Source organism: Trematomus bernacchii, unplaced genomic scaffold, assembly GCF_902827165.1.
Source record: "Trematomus bernacchii unplaced genomic scaffold, fTreBer1.1, whole genome shotgun sequence".
In the NCBI taxonomy this organism is placed as follows: Eukaryota; Metazoa; Chordata; class Actinopteri; order Perciformes; family Nototheniidae; genus Trematomus; species Trematomus bernacchii.
In genome coordinates, this window is record NW_022987567.1 from 7794443 (window position 1) to 7819648 (window position 25206).

The following is a 25206-nucleotide window of genomic DNA, read 5'->3' on the forward strand; positions in this document are numbered from 1 at the left end:
AATTTACTCCAGGTGGAACTAAAGTCTGATTTAACACTTGATTATATTTCACATCATTCATCCAGATCTGTGAAGTAACTAAAGGTATTAAATACATGTAGTGGAGTCAAAGTACACCATTTACCTCTGAACTGTAGTGGAGTAGAAGTACGCAGTAGTATAAATGGAAATACTCAAGTAAAGTACTCAAAATTGTAATTCCAGTTCTTGAGTAAATGTACTTAGTTACTTCCCACCTCTGCATAGCTACAGTAAATAGGAGCCTACATTGAGGACAAATGGCACAAAGTCACACTCAATTTCCTGGAGGGTTTTTTCGGAGTGTCACTTGCGTAATAACAGCGGTATCACATATCATCAAACTATGACACCATCCCACACGAGAGGCGGAGATGGAGCTGTGTGACGTTTGACCTACTTTTCAACAAACACTCACAACCTCATCACCACCAGCTTTCTGTCAGTTATCCCTCCTCTCAGCGGGCACTAACCCCAGACACACAGACAGTGGAGAGGTCTGTCTGTGAATCTGTCTGTGAATCTGCCTGTCTGTGATTATGTCTGTGATTATGTCTCTGCACAACAACACGGACCAATAAAGTGACTTTTAGAAACTTTTTTCAACTCAGCATGCCTCCTATTCAGGTAAGACTTACTGTTATTTATTACACTGTGCTCAGCCTGCACACTTTATGCTAAGCTAACTCTGTTAACAGTCTTGGAACAGTTTACTCTTCAGAAAGCTATAAGCACATGTACTGTAGCTAGCATGTTAGCCTACAGCTCTGAGAATATATAGAAATGATATGTACCCGCTTCCCTAGACATTACTCCTGCTTACTTTACAACAAAATAGCCTAATAGTGAGACTGTAAGTATAGCTTCACTTGGCTGTCCTTGTAACGTTAGCTGGTGTTTCGAGCTATTGAGATATTTATTTCCTCTGTACTCTTTCTTCAATAACAGGAAACCATTGCTAACTTTTGCAGGTTATTTGTCTAATAATGGCATTGAACATATGTCGTTTTCCATTAAACTAAACTGTAACTTATGGCAATGCAACTTGGACCCTTTTATTTAGTAGAGTTAGTGATAAGGCAGTGAATATGGCTTCTAAAAAGTGATGAAATGCAATGTAAAACAACATTTCCAGTGCAAGGCAGATAGTGCTGGCTTATTGAGTAACACTTGGTTATATCATTTTTGATTTCGCAAGATGTTTATCATGCATGTTTTCTAGTGGTTTTAAATAAATAAAGAGTCTACTGTATATGAAAAAGCCACATTGAAAACCATTTTCCTATTTAATTAAGAACTGTAATGCAAAATAGTAAGTTGAGGGAATGGTTGAATAAAATTCCTAAATTAAATAAAGATTTCCAAACAAACTCTGACTATTTTAACTAATACAGAGTAATCAGATTACGACATATCATGATATCTGGATAGCAAATTATCACAATATGACTCCAGGGAAGGACTATAAATGATCTTATTTGATGTGCAGGTTTAAATAAATGAACAATGCATGAAATAGTATCAGCAGAGGTAAACACTGGCTGAAGGGTGGGGGTGGGCGGTGTTTAAATGCCTGGGCATCCAAGGTCAAATAACTGGCTAAAATTACTCACGTGTCAGCTGAGACTGGAGGGCTGTGTGCATCCACCAAGCAGGAAGCTGTGTCTTTACACATCCTCACTGAATAACAAATTCTGCCCCATTGTTATTCTTTACAGCTACATTCTCGGCCATTTTGTGGCTGTAAAATGTGGGATAAATGTTTTTTAGCATGATACGTCTGACTGGTTTCACTATCCATTTGATCGATGTACATTTGATATGTCTGTAGAGGTCTACTACCATGTTCACAACCACATGGGATCATAAATAATGCACAAAGATGTCTTTTTGGAACTTATTTGATTGTGTATCTGTAACAATGCTCCACTGATCGAACTCCGTAAAGCAGCAAAACAGAGATGTTTCATTGATAAAACCATCCTTCCACCACACGTGATCATAAATAATGTGCACAGAAAAGTTAAATCGTTTTATTGTTGGATCAGTAGAAAAAACAACGCAGTTTTGATGACTTTTTATTGAACTCCATGCAGCACATATGGTAATATACAGAGATGTTTCGTTGATAAAGCCATCCTTCCACCCCAGCATCCACGTATTGGTTTCTTCATGATTCTGCATGTTGATCTCTCTCTCTCTGTCTCTCTCTCTCTCTCTCTCTCTCTCTCTCTCTCTCTCTCTCTCTCTCTCTCTCTCTCTCTCTCTTCCTCTGGCTGGTTTTAAAACTTTGATCGAGGAAGTGAAACACAAGCCCAGTGTTTTGGCTGGGACATTGTGTCAGGGCCAGGCTCAGTAATAGAACAGGGATTGAAAATGTGGGGCGGTCTCCATTAAGATGTTTCTTAGCTTTGAATGCCAACAACAGTCCTCATTAGCAGCAGTCTGACATACTGTATGCATGTAACACAGCTCTGCCCCTGTGGTGTAACCGAAGTCATGACACGACACATTGTTCACATTTTAATGGTTAGCAGAGCTGAGGTTAGCGCAAGTTAGTACATGTACACACATCTAAATACTTAAAGCTGACTCAACAGAGATTAGAGCGTTGGTAATGATTTATGATGACAGGGAGCTAGTTACAACATGACATCTCTTTAACGTTTAAGTTGCTATTTATGGCTAATAGAAGTTATAAATACTTCAGACTTGCAGTAGTTTTATTTTATTTCCATTTCAGAAATATTTTGGATTGTTTATTTCTTGTGTCTTAATTCTATCTATCCATCTCTCTCTCTCCATCTCTCTCTCTCTCTCTCTCTCTCTCTCTCTCTCTCTCTCTCTCTCTCTCTCTCTCTCTCTCTCTCTCTCTCTCTATTTACCTACCTACCTACCGACCGACCGACCGACCGACCTACCTACCGTCCTACCTACCTACCTACCTACCTACCTACCTTCCTACCTACCTACCTACCTACCTACCTACCTACCTACCTACCTACCTTCCTACCTACCTACCTTCCTACCTACCTACCAGCCTACCTACCTACCTACCTACCTACCTATCTATCTATCTAGAGCACAAACTAAACAAACAATAATAACAACATAATGTCACACAGCATGCCTTAAGTACAACAAATGATCAGTTAAAAAAAGGACAGTCTCCAAAAACGCACCCAGGCTTTTAACAGAATGCTTAATAATATTCATCGGAGCTAAATGGATTTTGGATTTGTTACAGGCAAAATATGTGAAAATATTACTCTGAATTAAGGATTGAGCTTCTGCAGAGAAGTCTTAGCCTACAAGACCTTATAAACATCTTTGCTTTGTTAAGACTCTCCTAAAAAATCACATCATGATCATTTTATATATATTTTTAATGGTACTGAGAATAATGATGGAAAACGATCAATCCCTCCTATATTGGTAATCATATTGACAGTATAATATCAGTCAAAAATAATTACAATTAGTCCTATTTTCATATAATGCAGCTCAAAGGGATCACATATGTTTATGAGGATGTTTGAATTGCAACACAACCATTTCCAAATATAACTCTTTAGTTTGTCTTTATTCGACAAATGACGCACTTAGTCACGTACAGATGACTCAGCTGGTCATGTGAAAAGCTAAGAGGAAATATTATTGTAGCTTCCTACCAACACACTCTTTCAGTGATCCACAAACTCTTCTTCACAGTAAATGTCATTTTTACGCTGTGTAATAAGTCCTGTGTAAATGAACGTATTATTTAAGATTGGAAACTTGCTTCTGTCTCATTGCAGGAGTAGGTGGGTGTGATGCTACCATGGAGACACAGAACAATAACCAGCAAACGTTAGACAACCACAACAACTTCTACAAAAGACCCAATCAGGAGGACCAGGTAGGAATTAAACCAGAATATTATCAGACAGGATCACCCACTCACGTGAAAGACATCCACACACACTAACACACACCGCTGGCCATGCCACTGGGAGCCATTGAGGGTTTAGTACAGGGGTGTCCAAACTTTTTTCACAGAGGGCCTACATACAGAAAAATATACGAAGGGCTGGGCCACTCACTAGAGGTATACTGCCTCATAAGTTCAGTTATACGTTGGCAAAATCAATCAGATGTAGGTACATGATACTTGTGAGTGTTTGCAGCTCAGCCCTTAAAACAGAAGCCTCAGATTGATTATAATAATGAGAAATAGGAAGGGTTTATTTCAAGCTTGTTATGGAAATAAGTCATTGGGCTTTTTTCTTATCAACTAAGATATGTTAGAAAATGTTTCCAACTTTAATTGACTGGATTTATTTGAAAAGTGGTCTCATTAACACATGAATACTACTGTGTAATATATGTTTACATTTATATTTAAGAAGTACAATACAAGACAAGCACAAGTTTCATTTGTGGGCCGTATTCCATTATACTTTTTGAATTTGATGAGGGCCGATTCAAAATGGTCCTCAGGCCGCATTTGGCCGCGTTTGGACACCCCTGGTTTAGTATCTTGTCCAGGGCTACTTAAAGGTGGGGTAGGTAATTCACTTCAGAAATACTTTTTGTTATATTCCATGGAATGCTCTTACCATCCCGATAGCAATGAATATATTAAATGCTTTGACAATAAATATATACAAATATTTCATCTGTGGAAGCCGTGGTACTGTAAAAAGCACGAGCAATCATCTGAGCCGGCCCGGCTAAAGTAATTGGATGGCCTACCTGCCTGTCAGCCTTCCATCTGTGCACAAACTTATCTCGTGCCCTCATTGGTCATGTGTGCGTTCGTGTGTGTTGGAGGAGGGGCTCTGTAAGGAAGTCTGAAGGAAGAGGTGTGGGGGAAACTTCTGTGTAGCAATGCAGTGGGAGTCACCGACTCAGGAAGGAGACACGGTGTGAGTTGGAGCTTTTGATGTCAAACACTGATGGGTTTATTCAGAGTATCGGCCGGAGGATTCACATCACAAATCACGAGTCAGAGGGTCTGAGTTCACGGGAGAGTTGCCACGTCAATTCTAAAGAGCCTCTCTCTATGTTAGACCTTTTAACTGGTTCACAGAGAGTAATCAACATCTCTGAAGAAGTAGACTAAACAGCTGGGAACACTGAATCACTTGCGTCCGACACTTATGGCCTCAAAGATTTCACACCTTAGAGTCCACAAACACCGATAAAGAAGTGCCTCAGCGTTCTCACAACAATTACCATTCGTGCCAGACAAGTTGACCGGTCACAAACTGGTAACAACAACACATATGCACCAATGCCATTCCTTAAAGGAGATAACAGACGTCAGAGTAGATCATAAAACGTCACAGAGCAAAAGGTTAGATATCTAGAAGAATTATTCCTTAACAAGAGGCAGATTTTTTCCGGTTGTGTATTTTCAAATTCTAGCGCACTCGAGCTGGTTTCTCCATTCTTACCTACCCTACCTTTAAACATGGGCCAGGGGTCAAAACAAAATAAACTAATGCAGTGTTTGGTGGTAATTCTTTTTTTTATGCACCCCAAAAATGGAACAAACTTCCAGAAAACCTGAAGTCTTCTTTTAAGTCGAGGCTAAAAACATTACTTTTTTCAGTTGCTTACCCAGAAGTATTTTAACTTGTTTTTGCACCTACTGTATTTACAATGTTGTTTTTAAACTATTCTGTATCTCATTTATGCATGGTTTTTATGAATCTGTTATTCCATTATGTTCTATTATTGTGTTCCTTTCTGTTGTCTTCTTATTAAGTGTTGATGTAAAGCACTTTGAATATCCTCTGTGTCTGAAAAAGCGCTATATAAATAAACGTACCTTACCTATTAAACCGCCACACTTGGGCAGATAGTCTTCGACATTTAAGGCCTTTTGTCAAACCTTGTAACATGCTGTTTTCTCGTGCAGAACAATGGGCCCAGATCTACGTACTGCTGCACGCTGGCGAACTTCCGGATTGAGAAGAAGATCGGTCGGGGGCAGTTCAGTGAAGTTTACAAAGCCACGTACCTGCTGGAGGGACAGCTGGTCGCACTCAAGAAAGTCCAGGTACCGACTGTCGTGTTATCATATAATCATATATTATGTCTTATGCTCTGATTGCCTTTTACTTTGTCAAATTGTATTTCTGTCTTATATGTGTGAAACCTAGACAATGGACATGCCAGAAGGGTAAAAGGTGGATTGGCAAATGCATAAGGACTTGTTTATGAATCATTATTTATCAGTTTATCTTAAAGGAAATCACACAGACGTCAGCAGTGTATCTGCTTCAGGACATCCTTCTGAAATCTCACATGCATGCACTTGTCATGATTGATAGCACACTGAATATGTCAGATCAGTAACACCGAAGAAACTGTCTCTCAAAACATGTCTCTGTAACGTTTTGTTAATGACCAAACTTGCAGGATTCCTGTAAATGGTAGTGTTTCTATTTTGCTCTTTTTTAACACCCTTGATGTGGACAATATGCTTGATGCTAATTATTTGATTTAGGGGATGAGGCTCAATCAAGATGAGAACTTAATTATTATTTTTAAATGATTAGTTAAGATAAGGTTTGAAAGAGTAAGAGTCTGCTTAAGCTTTTTTGTTTCTTTGAGTATAATTCAGATTAAAGTCTGACCAATGCTAGTGTTTAATAGAGTGCCACAGTGACGCGTCCTAAAACCCGGAAGTGAGTCAGCATTTTACCACTTCCTGTTCCCTCGTCTCAGAGCCAATGGGATCTCTCCATAGGATTTTGGAAAATATCTGGAAATAAAGTCTGTGGTTGAAACACATTTAAGAGACGGATCACGTTTTGTTCTACGACATTAAATCCATCAGCAGTGGTGATTTCTGAAGAGTTGACGTGTCTGAAAAACGATGGTTGTTAACAAGTGGCTGAATAGGACTACAGAAGTTGTCGAGGTCGTTGTACGTCATTACGCCGAACATGTAAACACTCCCGCTAAGTTTGTTTGCCCTGTTCTGCTTGAAAGCAAGTACCTGCCTCCTGCAAACTGTTCAAACAAACGCTTCAACTCGTACTGTTTAGAATCTGTATGTTTGAATATGGATCTTAAGTTGGCGTGACGTTGAAGCAGCGACCCTGTTGTAGTTCGTTTATAGCATAACGTTAGCATTTTGCTTCTGGCGACTAGATTTATGATTCAAAAATTATAAAAGTAGGGTAGACATGTGGATATTATCCGGATGAACAAAACGTGATCCGTCACTTCAATGTGTCTCAACCACAGACCTTATTTCCAGCTATTTCCCAAAATCCTCTGGAGAGATTGCATTGCTTTTTTGTCGAAGGAACCGGAAGGAGTTTACTTCCGGGTTTTAGGACGCGTCACAGTGGCACTCTATTGGAGACTAGACCCAAGATTCATACCTAGCGGGACTTTTTACAGTGTTAGAAAAAGTAAATATACATTTATTGAATCTTTGTCACTGCAGATCTTTGCGATGATGGATGCCAAGGCCAGTCAGGACTGCATCAAGGAGATAGATCTATTGAAGGTAAAGTTGATCGATCATTGTGTTCAGGGGGTCAGTGAGAGCACCATAACAGGTTTCCAGCATTAAGGAAAACATAGGATAACTAGTGTATGAGCATCACTTTGAGTTCAGCTCTACTTCTTCTTGTGGGAGCTGCTGCATGCTGTGTTAGCATGAAAACATGTGTGTCTCCTGTTTGCCCACTGCAGCAGCTGAATCACCCCAATGTGATCAAATACCTGGACTCTTTCATTGAAGACAACGAGCTCAACATCGTTCTGGAGCTGGCGGATGCTGGAGATCTGTCCCAGATGATAAAGGTCAGATCACAGACTCACCTCAGATCAAACAAGAAAAGTGACCCTAACTCAACTCATTTTACACGCAGCATCAAAAGTTGAGTCTTTTATCAAGATTCATTTTCATGATTCTACTCAAAATATGTGAGAAGTACAGATGGAGCATCTTATTTCAGACAGTTTGAAACGCGAGGGTCGTGATTGGCTCGTGCACGGTCCGTGATCGGTTCGTGATGAAGAGCCGGCCCCCAGTCTGATTTGATACCGCCCCTGTGATAAATAAATTTAATTATTGTGAAGCCAGCTGCAATGGATCATTGATCCACCAGGGGGTGCAGTGGGGTTCCACACTGGAGCTCATGTGAAATCAACTTCGATACAGTAAGCTGGATGTACAGTATGTCTGGTACTAATGTATAGCGGATCTTTGTTAAGATCCATATGTCACGGATAGGATCATAGTCTGTGCTAAATAAGACATGTAATCATTTACAAAACATCACCATGTTGTTATTTAACAAAATAATGTTGTTTAGTCGAAAAAAACGAACGAGAGGAAATGCAGCCGGTTCTCCCGATTTTTAATCCTATCAAATCAAATCAAATCAGGTTTTATTTATATAGCACATTTAAAAGCGATTTTTGGTCGAGCCAAAGTGCTGTACATGTAATAAAAACACATTACTACAATCACAATAAACGACAATAAGTTAAAACAGATATATATAAAAAACAAAATTAAAATAAAAACACAAGGAAAAGTCAGGAGTCGTGCTCCGCTCTAACTAGAAAGCCAGAGAGAAGAAGTGTGTTTTTAGAGTGTATTTAAAAACCCCTAGGGTCTGGTCCTAATTTAATCATCATCTTCACCACGATCATTTATGTTTATGTTCGCCGAATTGACATGAAATCACTGACAAATATGAATATTCTGTATTCAACTTCATTAAAACGATCAGGAACCTGGGTGTTATTTTTCCCCACAATGAGAAATAGTCAGAAAAGCAGAAAAAGAACACTCAAACCGAGAGATGAGTTATTATTACAACGTGACTTCACTATTATTTAACAACTGTTTTTATTGGGTTCTTTTATTTGGGGTTAAGTATAGGTGAATTGCACTAATGTGGGAAAGATCGTGATGTCTCCTCCGATCTCCCGCTGTGTAGATTGGGGGACCGCCGTCCTCTGTCTTCAATGTTCGACATCGCGTGAAACAGAGGATTTCGACATTCTGTATTCCTTGCTTACTTCCTTAAACCTTTTCTCCTCCTTATCTCTTTCATGACTTTTTATTTAATGCTTTATAACAGCTGTAATAGTTCGTTTAGAAATCCTAGAAACACTTTTACGGCAGCTCTCATTTACGGTAACTCCTTCTGACGTCATAGCTACCCACGTATGTGAAAACACTTTACGATCAACGGTACCTGCACCGGATATGAAGGATTTTCAGAATAAAAGCTTGGCATTGAGATTTTATGAGAACTTCCGGGTTTTTCACAATAAAACAGCTTTTAAACTGACGTTTCTGCGAATGAATAGCTTAGCTACTTGGCACTAAGAGTACAGATATGTCTACCCTTTCTTTTCAGAGTGTAATATCTGCATTTTCTCTTTTGGTTTGAATAGGAGAAGGGCAATGGTTATCGATGGTGCTTTTAAAGCCTATTGTATACTAACTGTGTGATTTATATTGCTTTTCAAATGCATATAGGCCCCCCATTTACACTGCACTTCCCGTCAAGAATATGAATAGAACTTAGTTAGATCACTTTACAGATCAGGTTGGACCAGCCCTTCTCTGTCGCTACTCTCTGCAGGTCCGCTCCATTTCCTACTGCAGATCAAAAAAAGCTAAAAATATGTATTTCTTAATAAACTAAATAGGCCACCATTGGTAGCAGTTCTCATTATATACTTCTCAGTAACTGCTCCCCTTAAATTAAATGTATTCTGTAGATTTTGGGGATTCATTAATGCATTTATTGCCATCACCATGCTTTTTCAAGACTCTTTTAAATTCTATCATTTTATAAGGACTTTTCAGATGTCTGAGTGTAATATCTGCATTTTCTATTTTGGTTTGATAATGACACATCCTGGGGATTGTGTTTACAAACATTGACCATACCGTTCACCATCCCCCACCCCCCTACTGTATGTTGATTTTTGACTTTGTTTGCCTACATGTAAATGGGTGGCATTTAGTACCTACCCCCCTCTGAGTGAATACCTGCTTAGCTACTTGGCACTAAGTACAGATATGTCTACCCTTTCTTCTTAGAGTTAGCCAAGAGGCTATTTTTCATCTGTAGTTAGTTAGATTTTAAAAGTCAATCTAAAACACATTTCATTTTAAACAAGTAAATACAATACATTTAAAACATGCAACATACACTGTAAACAAAATCTGTAATCTAGGCAGTAAATTGCTGTATTACCCACAGTCATTTACTTTGAATTTGTAATACAGTGTGATACTGTACATTATGCTGCACTGTGGGAATATTATCCTTAGGCGGGAAATGTATGTAAGCTGGAGTCTGAAATAAGCTAAAATATGTATTTCTTAATAAACTAAATAGGCCACCATTGGTAGCAGTTCTCATTATATACTTCTCAGTAACTGCTCCCCTTAAATTAAATGTATTCTGTAGATTTTGGGGATTCATTAATGCATTTATTGCCATCACCATGCTTTTTCAAGACTCTTTTAAATTCTATCATTTTATAGGCCTATTTAAGTTTCACTTTTCTGAAAATAACAAAGCAGGGTTGAGGAAATATTCCCAACTGCATCTTCAAAAGTAATCCAAATAGCTACATCAGCATCTAGCAAATGAAAAGCTTTCTTTGTAGACACACAGATCAACTGTAGTGGCACAGTGGCAAATCCCTGCTGTGACTATTTGGACGTTTTAGGAATATTTTCCTATACCTGTTGACTTCACATCTTGTACACATTTAATTAGGAGCAAAAACACACACTTCAAGTCAGATCATCACCCTTAGCTATTTTAATTACCTCTCAAACAACCTAAACTAGTTATAAATGTTTATTTTACTGTCGGCCGGGTCAGCTGCTGCATGAGACAGACACTGAAAAGTATTATCATCTGAAATTAATCATTATGTTATTAGTATTAAATATATATAAGTATTTTTACAGCTTGTATTTTTTTACCAAGTGTTTTTATTGCTCTTGGGGCATTAAAAACAAGATTTTAACTTTAGTTTTTTATATAATATCTGCATTTTCTCTTGTGAAAAACTAAGTCTTAGTTTGGCCATAGTTATTTAATATATAAAGACTATATATTATTGAATTACAAGATTAGATATACTTTATGTGATCTAAAATATTGATGTGTTCAAATGCTCTTCTAAACAAAACTGAAAGTCCATGAAAAGTTGTCTTCCTGTTTTTGTGAAGGAAGCGCCATCTCCTGGTTAAATCCTGAAATAGAAAATCTGGCAACGCCCTCTTGGAAAATAGTGGGAGGGCTTAACATTCCCAGATACTGGTCTTTGGCAGGTCTTAGGCAGGTAACTGGCAGGTAGTAGGCAGGAAGCAGTAAGCTGGAGTCTGAAATAAGATGCTCCATCTGTAAATAAGAGAACTGTAGCTATGCACACATGACAATAAAAGCCTTGAATCTTGAATCGAGCATTGTCACTTTCTATGGACTAACATTGCTTCCTTTTTATCTTTAAAGTACTTCAAGAAGAAGAGGCGCCTCATCCCAGAGAGAACTATCTGGAAGTATTTTGTGCAGCTCTGCAGCGCCCTGGAGCACATGCACTCACGCAGAGTAATGCACCGTGGTAAGCAGCTACTGACCCATTTACTCACCCTCGTCACATTTCATAAAAGAGTGGTGCAGGAATGAGTCTTCCAACCCGTAAAGGAGGTAGCATTTTAAAGGTCACCTATTATGCAAAATCCACTTCTTCATGTCTCTTCTACATCAACATGTGTCCCCTCTTCTTCATGTCTTTTCTACATCAACATGTGTCCCCTCTTCTTCATGTCTCTTCTACATCAACATGTGTCCCCTCTTCTTCATGTCTCTTCTACATCAACATGTGTCCCCTCTTCTTCATGTCTCTTCTACATCAACATGTGTCCCCTCTTCTTCATGTCTCTTCTACATCAACATGTGTCCCCTCTTCTTCATGTCTCTTCTACATCAACATGTGTCCCCTCTTCTTCATGTCTCTTCTACATCAACATGTGTCCCCTCTCTTCATGTCTCTTCTACAACACGTGTCCCCTCTTCTCAGTCTCTTCTACATCAACATGTGTCCCCTCTTCTTCATGTCTCTTCTACATCAACATGTGTCCCCTCTTCTTCATGTCTCTTCTACATCAACACGTGTCCCCTCTGTGGAAAGAGACTCTGAAAGTCTCAGGAACAAAGATTCTCTCTCTTTTTGTCCTGATCCATTTATATAAAAACCTGTCTGAAAATGAGCTGATCAGATTTTGGCCACTTCATGATGTCATAACGATGTTTTGGCTTGTGTAACCATTAGCCAATCACCAACCAAGGTAACCCCCCCCCCCCCCCCCACCTTATCACCTGAATCTCCTCCTAGAGCACCATTGAGTTCTTTTTAACCAAATATCTCTCAGAGGGGCGTGGGGAGGGGCTCCTTATTTTCATCTAAAGTAACAGACAGAGAATCAGCACTTTGGAAACAGGGCTGAAACAGAGGGGATTATGGGATGCTGCAATGATCTGTTTGGTGTTTCAGCCAATCAGAGACATGTTCTGTATATATCTGAGACCTGTGATATATTGATGAAAAACAGTATAATAGGAGACCTTTAACACTTCTGGTTGAAAGACGGCCGCACTCCCTCACAGCCACAGACACACTTTACTATGTTTCCGACAGCAGAAGAAACCAACTCCACTATTTGTGGTTTTTTAATCGTACTTGCATTTATCTCCTTTGTTACGCTGCCACCTGGTGGAGAGCCTTAGACACTGAGGGGTCAGACTTATATTTACTGTTATAAATGTACAAGCCGAAAAACCTCACTATGGATCATCAACAATTACATATTGGTATCAGCAGCAAGAAAATCTTGTATTCTTTTAATCTTATTGTACAGTCGATATTTAAAAACGGAAGGTATATGAACCTGACCCAGTGTACATTTCTCTACAGCCTGCAATGATTTTATCCGCTTTGCCATAACATTTCTGTGTGTGTGTGTGTGTGTGTGTGTGTGTGAGTGTGTGTGTGTGTGTGTGTGTGGTGTGTGTGTGTGTGTGTGTGTGTGTGTGTGTGTGTGTGTGTGTGTGTGTGTGTGTGTGTGTGTGTGTGTGTGTGTGTCAGATATAAAGCCAGCCAACGTGTTCATCACAGCCACAGGTGAGGTGAAGCTGGGTGACCTGGGATTAGGACGCTTCTTCAGCTCCAAAACCACGGCGGCACACTCCTTAGGTAAGGAACAGACAGAACATGCATGTGAATACAGAACATGCATACATACATATTCATATACATGGATTCGATACAGAATACATTTAAAAAACAGCATTAAATCTGTATGTTTTATGCAAGCCCGCCTTAACCTGCCATCAGGCCCTGGGGCTTTACTTAAAATGGGTTTTGTAGGCCCCCTATTTAAACAACAAATCAAAGTTATTTATAGCCTCGGCAGGCTCTGTGATCGCACACACACACACACACACACACACACACACACACACACACACACACACACACACACACACACACACACACACACACACACACACCACTAATTCAGCACCATGAACAGCAACATATGGCCTCAATGCCAGGTATCAGTAGATGAGAAGGATCATTATCTCCGGTGGATTAACACAAACCTAGTTATGTAAAACGATGCACAACACATTAAATCTCTGGAATCCGTCGATCTGATTGATTAGCGGAGCAAATGATCAAAATAGTATGGAGGGAAGATATTTTAGTTTGGATTACTGGTCTGGGGGAAGCTCGCGAGTGTGTGTGTGTGTGTGTATACGTGTGTGTGTTTTTTGTATTTTCGCGTTTGTGTGTATTGTGTTTGTTTCCCGGGGAAAACACTCACAAGAAACACCGGCTGTTGTTATGCCTGCTGTGACGTCAAGTTACTCCGTTCTCCGCTTGTAATTATGCCGTCACAAGCTTCAGAGTTGTATTTATCATCTGAATTTGCCGAAACAAGTTTAATATTCTGAAAGCCAAGACTTTGTTTATTTGAAATCAGATGAAAACAAACTGTAACGGGCCCTGCCGTGTTATCTATGATTACTATACGCCTTACATTCATAATTTCAGCGGAGGGAGGGGGAGCGGCGCTGTGGAACAGCAGAGTGGCCAGGGAGAGCAGTCTTCTTCCCTTTACAAGCTTCAAAAATGTATTTATCGTGTGATTTTGAAAATACAAGTTTCATATTCTGAAAGCCAAGACTTTGTTTATTTAAAATAAAACACCCGAAATAATAATAATTTTTTTTTTTTTATTGGCTCATGATAGGCCCCCGATCTCCGTAGGCCCCTGGGCTTCAGCCCAGGTCAGCCCGTGCATTAAGGCGGCCCTGGTTTTATGTGATCGTCTTACAGCAATGATCAATTGATTTTCTGAACATCTTAACTCTCTTTCTCCCAGTGGGGACTCCTTACTACATGTCGCCGGAGAGGATCCACGAGAACGGATACAATTTTAAGTCTGATATCTGGTCTCTGGGATGTCTTCTGTATGAGGTAAGCTCACATACACTGTTACTTGTTTTTTTAAAGATTTTTACACCTTTTCCAACGTGATATTCAAGCACTTTGAACCCTAACCCTTTTACACTACAGCTGAGGTTAATAAATATTCACATATAGTACGTACAGATGGAGCATCTTATTTCAGACAGTTTGAAACGCGAGGGTCGTGATTGGTCCGTGATTGGTCCGTGATCGGCCCGTGATCGGTTCGTGATGAAGAGCCGGCCCCCAGTCTGACTTGATACCGCCCCCGTGATAAATACATTTAATTATTGTGAAGCCAGCTGCAATGGATCATTGATCCACCAGGGGGTGCAGTGGGGTTCCACACTGGAGCTCATGTGAAATCAACTTCGATACAGTAAACTGGATGTACAGTATGTCTGGTACTAATGTATAGCGGATCTTTGTTAAGATCCATATGTCACGGATAGGATCATAGTCTGTGCTAAATAAGACATGTAATCACTTACAAAACATCACCATGTTGTTATTTAACAAAATAATGTTGTTTAGTCGAAAAAAACAAACGAGAGGAAATGCAGCCGGCTCACAATTTTTAATCCTAATTTAATCATCATCTTCACCACGATCATTTATGTTTATGTTCGCCGAATTGACATGAAATCACTGACAAATATGAATATACTGTATTCAACTTCATTAAAATGTTATTAACGTGCCTAAACTCAGTAATTCACTAAAAATATTTATATTTTAATGGAGCCTTGTCAGGCAGATCAAGATCCCGACGCGTACCGGAGGGATCTTGATCCCTGGGTGTTATTTTTCCCCATAATGACCAAGTCGCTGCAAATTATCCCGCTTATTACATGGCCACATTCTCAACAAAGTAACGACATGACTCCCAATATTAATTGAAATGCTTTTATGGATTTAGAAAATGTTTTTATTGATTTAAAAAATAGTTGTATGTATTGATTTAAATTGACATGCATCCGCTAAGAAAAATAGTCCGTTGTTACCGTTTTTTAAACAGTCAGAATGAAACGGCAGCTCTCAGCTGTGTGTTTACACACCTAATGGCCCATCAGCCACAGCTCTCTCCCCCCCCTGACCTTTCTTTTCCAACAGTTAAGTTAACTGTAGGTTACTCTGAGTGACAAGCTTACAGTTAGGCCTAGGCTCCACGGGAACGAAAACGGGTTGAATCCGCATATTTCTCTTGCGTATAGCCCTTTAAGCTAGACGACGCCGTAACGGAACGGTAGAAACGGACCCTGCAAACGACAACGGGTCCAAAGGTGGATAGATCTGGGAACGGAGCGCTCTGGGGGGTCCAACGGGGCCGTGTGGTAGCCTATACGGTCATCCGTTTCTGATAATGACGACGCAATAGCCCCGCCTCTCCCCACCTCTGCTGCTCACCCCCGCAAAGTACACTGCACACTGAATTCAGATTATTTATCTTTATCTCGATATGGACATAAACGCGAGTGAAGTCTAATCTGACAGGACGGAGACACGCAGCTCCTCCCGCTGTGATGCAGCGGGAGGAGCTGCGTGTCTCCGTCCTGACACACACTTCAAGTCAGAACATCACCCTTAGCTATTTTAATTACCTCTCAAACTACCTAAACTAGTTATAAATATGTTTATTTTTACTGTCGAGTCATCATTACTGGATCAGCTGCTGCATGAGACAGACACTGACGCTGTCAGAAGAGAGGAAAAAGAGACAGCCTCCGTGTATTTTATTATTATATATCATTATATCGTCGTTATTCATTTGTTTTAAAGCTCAATAAATAACATAGAAGACCTTTGACCGGCACTTTTATAATTTTGTCCGGAAGATTTAAACTTTAACACACGTTGACCGGCGAAAAACTCTGCCCGGTTCCCTCGGCCCCCACCGCGGAGAATAAACAGAAGTGCAGCCATGACAACCATTCTTCTTCGCTGCTTTTGTGGAGGAAGTTGCTGCTTTTGTGGAGGAAGTTACAGCTCCACGTACAGGCTCGGCATATGTACTGCAGCTTTTCCAGCGGTTGGATGTAAACGGAGCTGTCTCGTGTAGCTTGACACAATCCGGTGTATATTGCGTGTGGGCGGAAGCTTTTTGGCGATTGCGTTTGCGTTACTCCTATGCGTTTTGCCGTATGCGTTCCCGTGGAGCCGGGGCCTTAGTGAAGTAACACTTTTTTTTGTGAGTCACAACCTGGCTGTTTCATTCTAACATAACGCTCCAAATATGACTGTTTCCACTCGGACTTCAATACAGCAACACCATTGTTTGGTTTCCATGGTAGCGTGTCTCTTTAGTAGCGTGCACTCCTTTCCTGTAAATTACAGGTCCAGCCAGGCAAAACAGTGCACTTCTCTTTCCCGCACTACTGTGACAGACCATGGGGCTGGGTCAGCCACTAACATATTTATATTTCTCTTCTCAAATAAACAAAGTCTTGGTTTTCAGAATATTAAACTTGTTTCGGCAAATTTAGATGATAAATACAACTATGAAGCTTGTAACGGCATAATTACTTAAGCGGAGAACGGAGTAATTTAACGTTACAGCAGGCATAACAACAGCCGGTGTTTATTTTATTATTATATATAGTCGTTATTCATTTGTTTTAAAGCTCAATAAGGAAGATTTAAACTTTCACACACGTTGACCGGCGAAAAACTCTGCCCGGTTCCCTCGGCCCCCACCACGTTGAATAAGCAGAAGAATTACATGAATTAAGGTGACTGAGGCTTTTTAACATAGACTTTTCAGTGTCCCACATACCGTTCACCATCCCCCACCCCCCTACTGTATGTTGATTTTTGACTGTTTGCCTACATGTAAATGGGTGGCATTTAGTACCTACCCCCCTCTGAGTGAATACCTGTTGTACCTGTCCGGGGCTAAGCCCATAGGACGATGCTCTGATGTCATCACCCTCGCACATTTGTCATATGTTTACAAAAAACGATGTTAACACTTTCTCGTTCTTAATATATGCTATATTTAGGGTCGATATGTGTTGAATTTACTTTAAAATAGCAGATCACTGTGACCGGATATAGTTTTTTCGGCTTAGTGAACGTGTGTTCCTTCCCCCCCGTTGACAATTCACGAGCGTCTAACTCTCTCCCCCCCCCCCCGTCGCACCTTCTAACAGAGCCCCCCCACATATCAAATCCCAATTTAACCCCTGGCCTCTGGAGCAGAAATGAAAGAGTTTTAAAAATGTTTACGTTTTGGTAAGTTTTTAGGGAAATGTTGTAATATTGCAACGTTGGCCTTAGGTGGGAGCAGAATTTCTGTATTTCTACTCACATTGTCTGAATAAATATATTGAACAACTAAGGGTTAATTTGCAGTAGGGATGCTCCGATCGCCAATTTTGGGGCCGATCGCCGATCGCCAGAATCAGTATCTGCCGATACCGATCGCCGATCCGATCGAGTGGGCGGGGCCTAAATGGAAGATTTAAACATCACTTTAAATCTTCCATTTAAAGTGATGTTTAAAACTCAGTTAATGGGGCTCATTCACTGGAGCTTCCACAAACAACAATCAACTTAATTATTACATTCAAATTATGTATATTATTCAAGTTTACATTCACTTTGGATAATAACACGGGAGAAATGAGCAAGCGCTCTCTTTTCCTCTCTCTCCCTCTCTCTCTCCCTCTCTCTCTCCCCCTCTATCTCCCCCGCTCTCCCTCTCCTGACAGCCCGTCAGTATCGTCTCATGCAGCTCGCTGATCCAGTAATGTGTGAGGCCGACAGTGAAGAATAAACATATTTATAACTAGTTTAGCTTGTTCCAGAGGTAGATAAAATAGCTAAGTGTGTTAGGTCTAACTCTTGTGTGTTTCGCTCCGCTCACCGCTCCGTCACAGCGGGTGGAGCTGCAGGATTTCTGCTTCACACACACGTTGCATACCGCTATTTTACTGTCTTTTTCGGACACCTTAAAATAATGCCAGACCGGTGAAGCCATTTTGGCGAGCTTGTTTTGCCGCGCACAGAGAAAAGTGTCATGTATTTTACGTGATGCGATCGGCCCTCGCGATCGGCATGTTTAGAGAGCACCGATCGATCGGTAGAGAGTGAGTATCGGCAGATCTCGATCGGTGACCGATCGATCGGAGCATCCCTAATTTGCAGGATTGATTGCTTACTTAGCCCTATATCAGTATATAGCATGAATAATAATCACACATCACTCATATTTGTTATGAATAATCATTTATCATTTATTAAATAGTAAGTCGCTTTGGATAAAAGCGTCAGCTAAATGCAATTTATGAAAGCCTCACTCAGGATTTTTTTACCAAGTGTGAAGTTATTTAATATATAAAGACTATATATTATTGAATTACAAGATTAGATATACTTTATTTGATCTAAAATATTGATGTGTTCAAATGCTCTTCTAAACAAAACTGTTTCTGTGAAGGAAGCCATCTCCTGGTTAAATCCTGAAATTGAAAATCTGGCAACGCCCTCTTGGAAAATAGTGGGAGGGCTTAACATTCCCAGATACTGGTCTTTGGCAGGTCTTAGGTAGGTAACTGGCAGGTAGTAGGCAGGAAGCAGTAAGCTGGAGTCTGAAATAAGATGCTCCATCTGTATGGCCTGCTTTAGACGATGATGGAAAGGGAGCTCTTCAGGTATAATGAAATGTAGTGGGCCTAGCATCAGTCCCAGGAAAGTCACAATACATGCAGGGCAGCTTGCAGTCTTCAAGCTCCTTTTCAATCCCCCAAAGAGTGGACGTCTGCGCTCTGTCAGCAGCGACTGATCTATCACCTCTTCTTCATCGTGTTGGTTTAAAGTCTTCACCAGGAATGTCTCTCATCCAGCCTGTCTTCCACTTGTTTCTGCAGATGGCAGCGCTGCAGAGTCCGTTTTATGGGGACAAGATGAACCTGCTCTCCCTCTGCCAGAAGATCGAGAAGTGTGATTACCCCCCCCCTCCCTCCGGACCATCACTCTGAGAAGGTAGATGGGGAATCATTAATACAGACAACAAATGCAATTTTTCCTCCTTGATCAAATGTTACTTGGCTGTAGGAAATGAATGAACCTAAAGGACCGATTACCACATTGTTGTTGTGTCTTTTCGTGGGATTTGTTGACCAAGAAACTACAGAATATCCGTCTCCTTTAAGCTAATGAAGCCCTTCTTTCCTACAGCTGAGGGAGCTGGTCAGCATGTGCATCAACCCGGAGCCAGACCAGCGGCCGGACATCGTCTTCGTGCTGCAGATCGCCAAACAGATGCACGTTTGGACCTCCAGCACCTGAGCCCCCCCCCTCCTTCTTCTCAATCTGAGGACTGTCTCATGTGCACAGGAGCACCATGGCAGCTTCACCCCCTCTCCTCTCCTGTCATGGAGGATGTGAAGAGCCCAGTAGTGGTGCAGCACTCGTTCAAAGTGGACTTTTCTGAAAGCAAAGGAGACTTTTCTGCAGCTCAGGATGAAGAGCTGTCTCACTCTGATCAGATTTCTTCGAGGGTGCATTCCATACAGACGGGGACTTTGAGTATTGATCATCTGTCGTTGTAATCTATTTTATATTGTCAATTTAAGTACATTCTGTAGGGGTCAAATGAGCCATCGGTAACTGTGTATTAGCCATTACTGAGTCACATTTGTGATTTGTCTTCACATTTGTCGTTTACATGCAGTGTGTATTAGCCCAGTGTGACTGCTTCCTTATTATATCACTTCTCTGGGCCTGGTCTTGTTCAAATATATTTTATTTATTTTCATGAAAACCTTCAGGATTTGTTTTCATAGATCTGAGATTTAAGTAAGAATTCTGATTTATTACTCAAAAGAAAAAATCAGTATTGGGACTGATCAAATCTTTGTTCAGCCAGCGATACCTGTCACGGGGCTTGGTGTGTTTATTTGGTTGGGGCTCGATGTCCACATAATCACTGACTGGGCGGCCATTGGGTTCAGATAAGAGATAAGATAGAACTTTATTGATCTCAATTTGGGACATTGTTGTGTTGCAGCAGCATAAAAGACATGGCATACAATACAAATGAAAAAAGACTAGAAATAAACAAGAAAGTAGAAAATATACATGTTGAATTTACAAATGAACAATAACAAAAACCAAATATAAAGCAAGTTATTATATATACATAAGTATGTGAGGGATGGATTGTTGTTGCTTTTCTTTGTCCACAGGCATCTTCATCTGCCTCTTCTTCACTCATAGCAGTGTCCTCTGATTCCATCTCAAATCACTTTCTCCTTTTTGGATCACATCCTGCACACTGAATCCAGGACCTCTCTTTGCTGCTGGCATTCTGAAATGGAAAAAGTCATTAATAAATATGTATCAATAATACATATGCTTATTATATTGTAATAGATTACCTGAAGGAATAGATAGGCAGGTTGAACAAGTGTTCATTCTGTCTGGCTTAGCCTATTATCACACTAAAAGGAATGCCTACACCCACACATGCAGGTAAACCAGTTCAACAAGTCACACAATGCTGTCTGGATAATGCTAACAGGCTAATTATCATACTAAAAGGGATACATCCAAATGTCTCAAAACATTTCAGAAAGAACTGTTTCTGCCAGAACCAGGGAAGAGTTAAATGTATTTGTGTAACTAATTAACTGATAAGATACAAGTAGAGTTTATAATATAGCTACAGATATAATTTCACATACTGCTATCAGAAATAATGTATTCATTTATTCAATTCTGGTGTTAATTCAACATCTTAACAGAGGACACATTTAGAACTTAGTTAAAGTGAATTATCAAAGACATTCTATTTTTCTATTAGTGTTTTATTTCCATATAAGAAGGTAGCCAGGGCCGGTCATTAAAGGAGGCGATCCAGGAAGCCTTCGCTCTCTCAGACCTGCTGCTGACTCCAGAGCCTCTTTGTGGTCTCTGAAAGATTTGGTCATTATTCTGTCTTCTTGTTTTTAGTATTGTTAAATGTGTGTGTGGTGGGAAGTGGAGGATTTGGGTAAGTTTGGGGTACCCTCTACCTCTCCTCACGTAGGTAAACTCTGATAGACCCCGTCCACACGGAGACGATATCAGTGGAATCCTCTACAGTTCTCTATCGTATAGAGACGGTTCGTCCACACGAGGCCGACACGGAAACGCCCACACGGAGCCCGAATCCGATAGCCCTGTGATAACGGCTCCCAAGGTGGGTAGATCTGTGGACGCAACGCTCTGGGGGGCCAAACGGCTCCGTGTGTACGCCCCATACGATCATTTCCTGATAACGATGACGCCATAGCCCCGCCTCTCCCCACCTCTCCTGCTCACCCCCGCGTCACCCACGTCATTGCTGATGTGTTTCGCCAACAACAACAACAACAATGGCGGATCACAGGGTTGCTTTCGTGCTCCAGACGCTACTGACCATGCTACAGATGTTAGTGCAAAACCTACAGCTCCTCTACCACAACCATCAGCAACAAGTGGACATGGAGAACTACATGAACTACATGTTGCTAAATCCACCGCGGAGAATAAACAGAAAGGCAACCATGGCAACCATGCTCGGGGGGTCTTATTCGCTGCTTTTGGTGTATTTTGTGGCGGAAGTACAGCGCCACTTACAGGCCCGGCATATGTACTACAGCGTCTCCAGCGGGTCGAGCGGTCTCGTGTGGACGGAAGACTTTTTTGATATCGAATTCGGTTCATTTTCGTTTGCGTTCCCGTGTAACTGGGGCCTCACAGAACAGATAGTGAGGGCTCTTTGTTTGAGTTCTGTAATATTAATTTATTTAATTTGGCACAATCTTCTTTGTCTCCTCACTTAAAGAACATTTGTTGGCATTTTCTTTGGTGTAAATAAATAAACTTCACCCTGACTGTTATTGGTTGTTGTGTGCTACTGTCTCCATTTCCCCTACACTTTATTTGGGATGTAACAATAGATTAGTAGATCATTCAAAATATAAATCAATGATTAAATACACTTTGACAGATATTTATAGGATAAGATATCCAGCAGCAGGACATCAAGTTATTCAAATGATCTCTACATTTACTAACTGTGATAAAACACATCAATAATCATTATAGTAACCCAGTAACTCAATATATATATACGATTCTGAAAAGGGCCATAATGCATAAGGAGTACTTTTACTTTTGGTACTTTAAGTATATTTTGATACCAATGCTTTTGTACTTTTACTTGTAACAGAGTCTTTTTACCCCGTAGTATTTCTACTTTTGCTTTAGTAGAATATCTGAGTACTTCTTACACCACTGCCACCATGAGTGTGGAGCTGTGTGCTTCAAAAGCCTGAATTTAAAACACATATTTTACAGCTGAAGACTGTTTTCAAATGTAGAGCAGGTTGTGAGCGAGGCTCCGTTTGTAAATGAGGAAACAGGTCAGAGTGTCTGCTCGTCCTCCTGGAGTGACTCAGAGTTTGATAAGCCCTCTCTCTCCTTCCTGCTCTCAGACACAGCCAGCTCCACTCTGTACTTCCTGGCTCCTCCCCTTCAGATCCACACTGAGGAGGAGGGGTGTAACCAACATGTGGGTAAAGTACAAGAGCTGATAGGCCACATTCACAGCACACACACATGCTGTTCAGATCACAGCTCACATAGTTTCAGCTCTCAGGAAGTGAAACTCAGACACTCGCTGCTACTGAGAGGTGAAATGGCGCAGAAAGGAGTTCAGCTGGACCGGGAAACCTTCTCTTGTGCGATCTGTCTGGATCTACTGAAGGATCCGGTGACTATTCCCTGTGGACACAGCTACTGCATGAAGTGTATTAAAGGCTTCTGGGATGGAGAGCTAATCCACAGCTGCCCTCATTGTAGGCAGAGCTTCACACCGAGGCATGTCCTGCTGAAAAACACCATGTTAGCAGCTTTAGTGGAGGAGCTGAAGAAGACTGGACTCCAAGCTGCTCCTACAGATCACTGCTATGCTGGAGCTGAAGATGTGGCCTGTGATGTCTGCACTGGGAGGAAACTGAGAGCCTGTAAGTCCTGTCTCGTGTGTCTTGTATCTTACTGTGAGAAACACCTCCAGCCTCATTATGACGTAGCTCAATTAAAGAAACACAAGCTGGTGGAGCCCTCCAAGAAGCTCCAGGAGAACATCTGCTCTCGTCACGACGAGGTGATGAAGCTGTTCTGCCGCACTGATCAGCAGTGTATCTGTTCTCTCTGCTCTGTGGACGAACACAAAGGCCACGACACAGTGTCAGCTGCAGCAGAGAGGACTGAGAGGCAGAGAGAGCTGGAGGGGAGTCGACTAAACATCCAGCAGAGAATCCAGGACAGAGAGAAGGAGGTGAAGCTGCTTCAGCAGGAGGTGGAGGCCGTCAATGGCTCTGCTGATAAAGCAGTGGAGGACAGTGAGAAGATGTTCACTGAGCTGATCCGTCTCATGGAGAAAAGAAGCTCTGATGTGAAGCAGCAGGTCAGATCCCAGCAGAAGAGAGAAGTGAGTCGAGTCAAAGAGCTTCAGGAGAAGCTGGAGCAGGAGATCTCTGAGCTGAAGAGGAGAGACGCTGAGCTGAAGCTGCTGTCTCACACAGAGGATCACAACCAGTTTCTGCACAGCTACCCCTCACTGTCAGCCCTCAGTGAACCTACACACTCATCCAGCATCAACATCCGTCCTCTGAGCTACTTTGAGGACGTGACGGCGGCCCTGTCAGCAGTCAGAGACAAACTACAGGACGTCCTGAGAGAGGAATGGACAAACGTCTCACCGACTGAAGTGGATGTTTTACTGTCAGCAGCAGAGCCCACCACCAGAGCTGGGTTCTTACAATATTCACAGGAAGTCACTCTGGATCCAAACACAGCACACACACGGCTGTTATCATCTGAGGGGAGCAGAAAAGCAACACACATGAAAAAACCACAGTCTTATCCTCGTCACCCAGACAGATTCATTGGATGTTCTCAGGTCCTGAGTAGAGAGAGTCTGACTGGACGTTGTTACTGGGAGGTGGAGCGGAGAGGGGGAAGAGTTTTTGTAGCAGTCGCATACAAGAATATCAGCAGAGCAGGGAATGAATGTCAATTTGGATTCAATGACAAATCTTGGTCCTTAGATTGTTTCCAAAACAGTTATACATTTCTTTACAACAGTATCAGCACTCCCGTCTCAGGTCCTCTGTCCTCCAGAGTAGGAGTGTACCTGGATCACAGAGCAGGTGTTCTGTCCTTCTACAGCATCATCTCTGAAACCATGACTCTCCTCCACAGAGTGCAGACCACATTCACTCAGCCGCTACATGCTGGAGTTCGGGTTTATTATCATGGAACCACAGCTGAGTTTTGTAAACTGAAATAGCCTGAAGTCATTTGAGGAACTCTTCTACTTCTTAAACTCACCGTGTGTCCATCATTGTTGCTGAGAGCTGATTGCTCATGTCTTCACTGCACAGAGATCAGCTGTCAATCAAACATTATGGGATGTGCTTTAACATCTTCTCATGAGTTGTTCTGTGTCGTGTTAAATGATCATGTAATCATTTAAAACATATAGTCTTATACTCTGATTGCCTTTTACTCTGTTCAATTGTATTTGTAGTCTTGTATGTGTTTAACAGAGACGTGTGTTCATGATTTACACGTCAGGAGGGCAAAGGAAGTAAAAGGTGGATTTGCAAATGGTTAATGACGAGGGGG

General features: G+C 41.2%; 1 protein-coding gene and 1 pseudogene across 1 annotated transcript; both read left to right on the forward strand.

Annotated features, from left to right (window-relative positions):
* Positions 1-418: 418 nt before the first annotated feature.
* LOC117478796 lies at positions 419-20898 on the forward strand (annotated as a pseudogene).
* A 2314-nt stretch (positions 20899-23212) lies between these two features.
* LOC117478795 (tripartite motif-containing protein 16-like) lies at positions 23213-24944 on the forward strand. Its single transcript, XM_034125700.1, has one exon. It carries the CDS (start codon positions 23213-23215, stop codon positions 24866-24868), a length of 1656 nt encoding a protein of 551 aa, XP_033981591.1. The 3' UTR covers positions 24869-24944.
* The last annotated feature ends 262 nt before the right edge of the window (positions 24945-25206 follow it).

Excerpts from the sequence above, each read along its gene's own strand:
- LOC117478795 (XM_034125700.1), top strand. The coding sequence starts at position 23,213 with ATGGCGCAGAAAGGAGTTCAGCTGGACCGGGAAACCTTCTCTTGTGCG.